General features: G+C 49.3%; 1 protein-coding gene across 1 annotated transcript; it reads left to right on the forward strand.

Annotated features, from left to right (window-relative positions):
- Positions 1-1,735: 1,735 nt before the first annotated feature.
- crsp7 (cofactor required for Sp1 transcriptional activation, subunit 7) lies at positions 1,736-5,159 on the forward strand (the record flags this gene model as incomplete). The annotated part of the gene is made up of 3 exons (XM_084447238.1): positions 1,736-1,807; positions 3,080-3,154; positions 3,263-5,159. The coding sequence occupies 3 exons, from the start codon at positions 1,736-1,738 to the stop codon at positions 4,943-4,945; spliced, it is 1,830 nt and encodes a 609-aa protein (XP_084303364.1). The 3' UTR covers positions 4,946-5,159.
- Between the last annotated feature and the right edge of the window lie 5,290 nt (positions 5,160-10,449).

Genomic DNA, 10,449 nt, shown 5'->3' on the forward strand with positions numbered 1-10,449 from the left:
GTAAATGATAAATGAAATAAATGAGATCAAATATAAATCTAAGCAAACCAATGTGACTTTTTGTTTTATGCAGTAGCCTATTTGTGTTCAAATGTCTCCACCTGCTGGTGAAAATGTAATCTGTATGTAAAAAGAGGGACCCAACGTTAAAATATAGACCTAACCCATAGGTCCCTAGGTTCTTATAATAGCTCCATGATAGATCCACAAAATGATAAGGTCGTGAATATGAGTGGTGATATCAGTTGGCATGGACATGTGTCGTAATGTCTTATGTTTGGCGAATGAAAGCAGCCTTCTGATTCGGTTCAGCGTGGTGCCGGTGGCGATGGACCCAACTAATTTATTTCACCATGAAGCGCACGGGTTTCGTAAGAATGGAAACAATGATGTAAACGAATCGATTATGCTACATTCATTAGCCTCGATCAAGTTTCGCGTCATAAAGCATCAACGCTTTTACGTGTATGCTTTACAGGTCATTCATCCTGCCCTCTCTCCCGTCCGAGCTGCATTGCTCCTGTAGCTGTCTGATAACGTGCGGCAATGTCTTTCTGCAGAGCGGCCTGGCCTTTGGCTAGGAAATCTGCCTATGGGTTGTGAGATGTGGCAGATGTCGTCGGTCGCGGGGGGATCTGGGGAGAACATCGTCTGCGCCCTCCTGTGTACCGGTGCATTCGCCGCATCAGTCACCTACGCCTATAAGACTGTGACCGCAGACCACGAAAGATATACCGCCCGCATGACTGAAATCCAAGGCAGACCCAAGGCAGAGTGGCAGCCCCGACCATGGCCCCCCCAGGCATGATGATGATGATGATGATGATGAGGAAGAGTAAAGTGAGACGTCAGGGGAACAGGCTTGACTCTTTGGATGAATCTGAAAATGGGGGAAATTATCTCTTCGTCATTCCTCCTCTCGTACTGCTTAAGATAGGCTACTACTTAAATATCAATGTCTGAATAAAGTTTCTCATCTGGAATGCTTTTCACTGCTCTCTCAGCTTTTATTCATTTGATTATACGGTCTTATATTTGGTGTCTTGCTGGTGTAATGCTAATGTTTAGAGATTTAAGAAAAAGTTTCCCCCACTTTGAGATTAAAACAAACACCCCCCCCCCCCCCAAATAAATAAATAAAAATAAAAATTCTCCATTGTGAATGATTGGAAGTTCCCGCAGGTGGGTGAGAGTGGAAACCACCCGCTTTACCTAGCCGCTTCTGTCACACCCATATGTCGAATTTAACATATCTAGTAGCCTACTGTAAACTGCCAACAGTCAGCTCCTTCGATTCGCTACAATTAAAGAGAATGCTAGCAGCTGACAAATAACTAATACATTTCAGCCAAGGATCCATGTGTTTACATTATAGCTACATTTTTATCTTTTCAGTTTAGTAACAGTCTGTTTTGAAGACATTGGAGATTATGCGAAAGCAGGTGAATGGCTCTACATGCAGACGTCAGTGTACCCATACATCCCGACATGCACTGGGCGTCCGTGGTGATCAGACAGTTGTGAGTTACCAGAGGAAGCAACAGTAGTGGACGGCTAACAACCAACATAGAACTCACACTCCATGTGACACTAGCGGACCTTAAAGCGCACAGATGTCAGATAAATATGCAGCTCGGTTGTATTGTGTATTCTCTTAGAGGCCTTTGAGTGTCTACGAGTCAGGCGTCATTTTGGAGGATTCCTCCCCCGTCCGCCCGATCGTACCGAACAGGCAATGACAACGGCTTCAGCAACTCCGCAGCAGATGAGAGACCGGCTGCTGCAGGCCATCGATAGCCAGAGCAATGTAAGGGACGTTAACGTTAGCTATGTCTAGCTAACGTTGGGTAGCTAACCCACTGGAAGGCTTGATTTCATGTTGTCTTGGCAAGCGACTATTTTCATCAGACCTGGACAATATGCGAAATACCTCGCTTTATATTATACGTATCCAGCTAGCCACGTAACAGTTAGCTATCGTTAGTTATTGATAGACTAACGTTAGCTAGCCTAGCTAACTAACGTTGACGTTACACGTTTGTGAGTTGACACCTCTTTAGCCAGTGGCTTGAACCGCAAAGCAGCTAACGTAGCTAGCTCGTGGTGGGTGGATGTAAGTTAGCTAGCTAACGTTATTGGCGTAATGTTCACATTACCCTTGTGTTGGTAGGGTAGTGCCAGCTAGGTAGTGCCAGCTAAGATGACATACGAAGCTAGCTACTGTTTTTCTCACTCGAAGGTTGCTCAAATAGACCTGTTAGCTTGGTGGCCTATAGCTCGCTGACATAGTTTCTGTTATTATGGTTAACTAATTACACAAGCGAAACAATCACAATTCAAGTCAGAAACACGTTAAGCTATCGGTTAGAATATTTACTACTAAGGGTAGCTTAATTAACGTATACAGTTAGAGTTAGCAATGCATTGCTAGCTAGCCCACCCCGAGTTGACACTTCACTTTTCCCTGTCATGCACATTGCATTGCAAGCTGGAGGAGGGTGTATCCAGCTAGCTAACATTAGCCAAGTAGGCTACGTTAGTAAACTTTGTAGCTAACGTGAATTGCCGTAGATAGCTAGCTAACGTTGCCTCACCAACGTTGACGACAGAAATTGTTTATTTCCTGCATTTTCAGTTACGCTAGCCAAGGATATATCTAACGTTAAATCGGGATAAACATGCCAGAAACGTTCTGGTAGCACTATCTAGCTAACCAGCTAACTACCTAGCTTTATGGGTCACAGTAATCTCTTCAGCAAGTCAAGGAAGTGGTCAATGTTCTCTGTCAGGCCTCGTGATATCTGTCAGGAATCAGGATGTTGGTCGATGCCAAATGAAAACAAATGGGTAGTTTAGGTATCTGGCGAGGTTAGTTGCTTTCAGGCCAGTTGCCAGCTCAGCATAGCCATTAGCCACTCAAGAACGTTAGCTAGCTAACGTTAGCATCATTAGATGAACTGTTGCGTGGTAAAAGGTGTATGTAGCTAGTAACTTCACCTAAGTATCAGAAAATACTATGCAAGTGATCCAGATAGACCTGTCTGATTATGTAAAATGCTTGTTTAATGTCCTCCTACAGATTCGCAATATGGTGGCAGTATTAGAAGTGATTACCTATTTGGAGAAGTACCCCATCACCAAAGAAGCACTAGAGGTGAGATGTGAAGTCTTTTTGAGTCTTTCCAGTCATGACTGGCCAGATGAACATCTCTTAATTTCTCTCCTCTGTCTCTCTTCATCCTCTAACCCCCCTCCCCCTCAGGAAACTCGTCTGGGGAAGCTGATAAACGATGTGAGGAAGAAGAGCCGAGATGAAGACCTCGCCAAGCGGGCTAAGAAGCTGCTGCGCAGCTGGCAGAAGCTCATCGAACCAGGCCAAGCTGAGACGCCGGCGCGCGGGGGTGGAGTCAGCGTCCCTGCGTCAGCCAATGGCGGGGCCCACCCCTGCAGGACGGACGCCCCAGCCCCACAGGTGTCCCTGGCAGGGAAGGGCGTTCCCGAGGGCAGGGTCAGACACGACGTCCACAACACCTACTCCCCGAAGGCCGAGAAGTCGAGCAGCCGCAAGCGGCGTGGGGAACCCAGGGACAACGTGCCTCCCGCCAAGCTCCCCAAGGTGGCGGCCTACGAGCACACGCACAACTGCACCTCGCCGCCCACCAATGGGATCGAGTGCAGTCCCGAGGCCCCCCCGGAACAGGACACCGTCCTGGCGCCGGACCGGCCCCGGACAGAACCACACCTGGACAACGACAAACACAGCAGGATCCCCGTCAACGCGGTGAAGCCCCACCCCAGCTCGCCGGGCATGCCCCGGCCGCCCAGCACCTCCTCCCTGCTTAAGACATCCGTGCAGCAACAGCAGGCCAGACTGGACGAGGGGGGCGGGGGTTACCAGGCCCGCAGCCCCCGCTGCCTCTCCTCCAGCCCCCGCGGTGGGAGGCAGGAGACGCTGTCCAAGCGCTCCGCAACGAATGCACCTAGAGGGACTGTCCCCAGCCCCTCCCCCGGCTCGCCCCTGCATTCCTCCCAGCCCTCGGCCTCCCCGGCCCGGGACCCCTGCCTGGACGGTGCCCCTCTTCCCCCTGCTACTCCCCCGACCCACAAAGCTTCAATGCACTGGTCTAGCTCCTCAGACCTTACCCCGCCCCCCTCACACAGCACTGCTACGCTAGATCCTCCTTCTGTCTCTGTGTCCCCCCCCTCCTTACAGACCCCAGAGGGCTGCCTTCTCCTAAGACCCTCCCCTCCCCCCTCCTCCGGGGGCCCCACCCCCCCCTTGGAGAGGAAGAGGAGGAAGAACCGGTCCAGAGACTACTCTGTGAACCTGGGGGGCCAGAACTCGGACGACGCCACGAAACCTGTCAGGTTAAAGGAGCGCAGGATCACCTTTGACCCTGTGACGGGTCAGATCAAGCCCATGGTACATAAAGAGCCCTCTCCCACAGAACCATCCCCCAGCCCACCCCCCCCTGAGCCCCAGCAGAGGACTGAGCTGCCCCGGCCTCTGCCTCAGCCTCATACCCCTGTCCCCGCCCCTAACCCCAGCCCCTTCCAACAGACAAACTGGAAAGAGCTGTCGCGTAACGAGATCATCCAGTCCTATCTGAACCTCCAGAGCAGCGTGCTCACCTCCTCCGGGGTCCAGGGCCCCAGCGCTCACTCCTTCATGTCGGATTTCCTGAGACGGGAGGAGAGCAGCGTCCGGGAGGCCAGGAAGACCCACGTCCTGCAGACTGACAGCCCCGTCCTGGGGGTGGCCCCGGGGGAGGGCCGGGAGGTGACGGGGGAGGATCTGAGCAGGTTACACACTCAGCACTGGCCCGGTGTCAACGGGTGCTATGACACACAGGGGGTATGGTATGACTGGACCCAGGGCATCTCTCTGGACCCACATGGGGACGACAGCAGACTGAACATCCTACCGTACATCTGCCTGGACTGAGCACCGAGGACCTGGTCTGCTCTGTGCTCTGGCTTGGTCTGGCCTGGCCTGGCCTGGCCTGGCCTGGCCTGGCCTGGCCTGGCCTGGCCTGTTCTGGCCTGGCCTGGCCTGGCCTGGCCTGTTCTGGCCTCTCCTGTCTCTCCTCTGGCTGGTTGTTGGCCCGGTGTGAGCTGAAGGCCAGAGCAGCCCCCCCCCCCCACACACACACACCACTGCTGCCTTCTCAGATGATTTCAAGAGGTTTTGGTGAAAAGAATAAAGAGGAAATGTTCAGTTTGTCAAATAAGGGCTGTTTTCATTTTATTTATTTCCAGAAGTAAAAGTTATTGCTGTAGGAATGATGTGCCCTGTTTGCGGAGTGCTGCTATTAGTGAGGAGTGTCAGACCAGGGTGGAGGGTAGACTTGGTCCAGGGTGGTACTGTATACTGGGGTATCGCCCTGAATAGGAACCATTCATTGCGCTGACTTTTTGTCACTCGGTCTGCACTATTGTATCTACAGATATTATTTTGTTGCTCACCAAAGTGAAGACAGTTTTTGAATTATAAAAGTCTTTTCTCCAAGGTGGTTACACTTGCAGCTCCCCACCTTTTATATCAAAAGCACTTTTTTGTGTATTTGAATTTCTGTATCTGTATATTTAAAAAAAAAAAAAGAAAAAAAGTTGGATTTAGTCTGGATTGTTACTTAATTGTCCTTTTGATGCTGTAACAGTGCAACCTTCTACAACCCCCATATTTTATATAAAAAGCACTTTATATAAAATATACTTTATTATATTTTGCACTTAAATAGCACATATCCACCAATATCCTCTAGCCTGGCTTCGTGATTCAGATCACATGATCTCTCTCCATGATAGAGAAACGGCATGTGAGATTACGTCATTAGGGTTGCCAAACCAGGCTAGTGGATATTGGTGGATAAGTGCTAAAAAGTGCTTTTTATATGAAAGGCGGGGCTGCAAGTGAAGCCACCTCAGAAAAGGCTTTCATCTTTTGAAAACTGTCTTCACTTCGGTGAATAACGAAATAATATCTGTAGATACGGTAGTGCCGACCGAGTGACAAAAGTCAATGGGGCAATGAATGGTTCCTGGCAGAGCGGTATACCAGAGTATAGTCCCGAATAGTGTAGCACCCTGGACCGGGTCTAGTTGGAGGGGAAGCCCAGCCTGGCTGAGCCAGTCCTGGTCAAGGCTCTGAGAGGGAACAGCTGGACCTGGGGAAGGTCCAGCAGGAAGGATACTGCAGCTCTTAAGCTTTATGTGAGAAATAACTTATACATTTCTTCTCATGTATCATCTATTTATTTGATCTTTTCTGTTTTTTGGGGGGGAAGTTATATAGAAACAGATGTTCAAACCTGTCGTTCTGTTTGCAACGTTACACATGTTGACCTGTTCTGCAATGCTAGAGACCTTGATTGAGAGTGCTCCCTTTTTCTCCCTGGTTGGCTGCTGTGTTCGCTAGCAACATTCCAGACTCCAGCCCCTCCCTCTCTCTATCACCCGTCTCTCCGCTCGCTCTCACCCCTTTCTCCCTCCCTCGCCACACCCCTCTTGCTCTAGTGCCGGCTATGTGCTCTTCTATGAGGCGATTCCACCAACCTGTGTCTATTTCTGAACATGATCAATCATGAAATGGGGCTTTATTTCACCAATCTGTTTGCTGAACCAGGAGCTGCTGGTCGATGTACATCGCTCTGTCGTACTCCAGCCTTTCCTGAGCTGAGACGTTGGAGGAAAGAGAAACCTGTTGTCAGAGTTTATGTTGAAACTAGAACACAATCATAGAGAGAGCATCTGCCGCTTCACTATGTTTTTCATGTGATCAACACATGCAAGTGTATTTTCTTTTGGTCAGAACCCTCTGTAGCCACTTCTCCCTGAGTCCCACGCCTGAGTCAGGCGTCAGGGTAGACCGCCGCTATCTTCATCCCTACCAATGTGCCTTCCATGTCAACCCTGGAGCTGCTTCCACAGAACAGCCCTGTCTTTGGAGCTAGGTGTCTGTGTGATGATGCCTAATTCCTTGTCTGGTAAGCTGGAGTATGCACGATCCTTCTCTGAGCTCTGCGTCCTGGTGAAGCCAGGTCCTGTTGGAGCTCACCTTCAGACTGAGACAGCTGACAATAAAGCACTGCTACTGGGGACTGTGGAGCTGCTTATCTGTTCAGTGTTCAGCATCTCAGTTGTTTGACAAATAAAGTGATCTAAAATAGTGTCTGGAGTGATTGGTTCTGTATTGCTCTGACACATTCTCTGACACAAGTGTTGTTTCTGAGATTCTGGGTCCGCCGGGCCAGGTGACTTGGTACAGATGTAGGGAGGCAGACGGAGAGCCGGCGACCCTAGCCTGGGCAGAGACCCAAGAGGTTAAATGGGTACACCCAACACACCCTGTCCAGTTCACATATATACCAGTACTGCAGATGACCACAGGGGGGAGCTCCTTGACAACTTTTCGTGGTATATAGTAGGTTAAAATAAGACTTTATTGATCCCCCCCCAGGGAGAAATTTGGCATTTCAGCATTGAAAATTACAGAAAGGTTGGAAAGAAGAGAAACACTAAATACAGAGTAACAAAAAATACACTAGATAACGGGGGGGGGGGGGGCAGCAGCATAAAAAAAGGTATATCAGGGACTATGTACATCCATGTACAGTAACTGCAGTATAGAATAGTATAAGATATATATATATATACCTGCATACATTAAATCTGTATAAATATATATAACTACAAGTATAAGTCTAGGAGTAGCCTATACATATACATACATCCAGGCTTTCTAGGTATATCTAGTAATACACATGTATACATACATTCGCGCACATCTCTATGACACACCGAACGCTCAGGCACTGTTGTCTAGTCTGATGGCCGCTGGCACAAAGGAATGTCTGAACCGCTCCGTATTGCACCAGGGTGGGATGAGCCTGTGGCTGAAGGTGCTCCCCATCTGCCACAGCTTGCCATGGAGGGGATGGGAGGGTTTGTCTAGGATAGACTTCAGTTTGTCCCTCATCCTCCTCTCTGCCACAGACTCCAGGCTGTCCAGTTGTTGCCCCACAACGGAGCCAGCCCTCCTCAGCAGCTTGTTCAGCTTGTTTGACTCCCCAGACTTGATGTTGCCTCCCCAGCAGGTGACGGCAAAGAACAGTGTGCTGGCAACCACAGACTGGTAGAACATCCTCAGTAACCTGCTACACACATTGAAGGACCTGAGCCTCCTGAGGAAGAACAGTACAGCCTTTCCTGTAGAGGGCCTCAGTGTTGTCATACCAGTTTGTTGTCCAGGTGCACTCCCAGGAACTTGTATGAGTCCACCATTTCATTCTCCTACCCCTTGATGGTGATGGGGGTTTGTGGCCTCCTGTTCTTTCTGAAGTCCACCACCACTTCCTTGGTCTTGCTGATGTTGAGTTGGAGCTGGTTCTCCTCCGACCATTCAATGAATCTCCTGACCACATCCCTGTACTCTTCCTCATCATCTGCCCTAATGCAGCTCACAATAGAGGAGTCGTCCGAGAAGTCCTGGAGGTGGCACGCTCCAGAGTTGTAGTTCAAGTTGGAGGTGTAGAGGGTGAACAGGGAAGGAGTCAGGACTGTTCCTTGGGGGGCAACTATGTTTCTAACCACCACGTCGGACAGGCAGCCCTGCAGGTGGACATACTGTGGCCTAAACGTGAGGTGGTATATGATCCAGGCCACAGAGTCGGGGTCTACCCGCATGGCTGGGAGCTTCTCCGCAAGCTGGAGGGTTAAAAGCACTGGAGAAGTCAAAGAACAACACTGAACTTCATGGCCCCTCCAGGTGTGAAGAGGCTTTGTGGAGTAGGTAGATGATGGCGTCGTCCATGCTGATTCGGGCCTGGTACGCAGACTGCAGGGGGTCCAGGAAGTCACTCACCATGGGCCTCATGCGCTGCAGAACCAGTCTCTTGAATACCTTCATGACATGAGATGTCAGTGGCACTGGCCTTCAGGGGAGAGGGTGACCTGCTCGCCTCACAGGGAAGGAGGGGGGCAGGCGTTGGGCTGCCTTCTAGCATCACAGGGGTGGGGGTTGTGACGGTTAAGGTTGCACTGTTACAGCATCAAAGAAGCAATCCAGACTAAATGCAATTGTAAAACATATACAGATACAGAAATCCAAATAGGCTATACAAGCGTGCAAATAAGTATATATAATTAGGTAAGATTCCTAGCGTGTTTAGATTGTGTAAAGTGTAAGATGTGCAAGATTGTCAAGTAAGTAGGCTAAGCATAAAGTTCAATATGACCCGCACTCATGGAAAATGTTTAACTCCTTTATTAAATCCTGAAACATGATATTTAATGCAGCCAGATGTTTTGGCGTTTGTCTTCCTCAGTGGCTACATGCCACCAGTTTGGCCTCAAGGCCTATTTCTGTCTCAGGCCACTCCCATGAGTTACTCCCATGATTGTCTCACACCTGAAACTCATCTCTCAATTAACAGTAGAATCACCGTCCATAAACTCAAGTAGGTAAGTATGCCAAGTAGGTAAGTATGCCATGTTTATCAAGTCCATAGGACCCTCTGAGCAGTTGATGAGGTCCATAGTGTCCAGCCAGTCTTGATAGCGGCTGGTAAGAAGGACCTCAGAAGTGCTCCGTTGAGCGCCGTGGATCAGGATCAGTCTACTGAAGGTACCCTTGGGAGCCTTGTTCCTCCTGAAGTCCACCACCATCTCCCTTTTCTTCCCAGGTCAGAGTGGGCCTGTCTGTTAGCTGCGCTACCAGCCTAACCTGGTGTGTATTCTAGTTCGACCACCCTAACCTGGTGTGTATTCTAGTTCGACCACCCTAACCTGGTGTGTATTCTAGTATGACCACCCTAACCTGGTGTGTATTGTAGTACCTAACCTATGTGTTCTAGTACGACAAATACCCTAACCTGGCATGTATTCTAGCACTACTACCCTAAACCAGGTGTTGGGTTGGTGATTTTCCATGCTGTCACCCAAAGGTGTGTTATACGGTAACACATTAATAGCCTGTAGTTATTATATCATGTCTGTCTCTGCTTGGACAGTTTATAAACCTAAACCATCTGCTTGGACAGTTAATAAACCTGAAACCACGCTCTCGTTTTCTTATGCAATGCTTTTCACATAATTCTTATCATTCCAAAGTGGATAGAGGGTTTTATGTACTATTTGGCTCCGATGAAGTATCATTACGTCATGCAGTAGCTCATTGTAGTTCTTCCAGACTTCTCCCGGCGGTGACTCAAACCCCCGGCTACTGCCCGTCTGGCATGCGGGGTGGGACCGGTGGATACTCCCACCATTCAGGAATTTGGGACTTTCCTTCCATATAAGGAGTTTTTGATATCAATCACAGCCCGCGGAGAGAGGGGAAGGTGGAGCCTAGAATCGATACAACTCCGGTAGGCGCTTTAATTGGTGGAACGAAAAAATAAAGGAAGTATTTAGTTCCCTCAGCGGAGTTTCATCCGAAGAGAAAGGAAA

This window comes from Borostomias antarcticus (assembly GCF_949987555.1).
Source record: "Borostomias antarcticus genome assembly, chromosome: 12".
NCBI lineage: Eukaryota > Metazoa > Chordata > Actinopteri > Stomiiformes > Stomiidae > Borostomias > Borostomias antarcticus.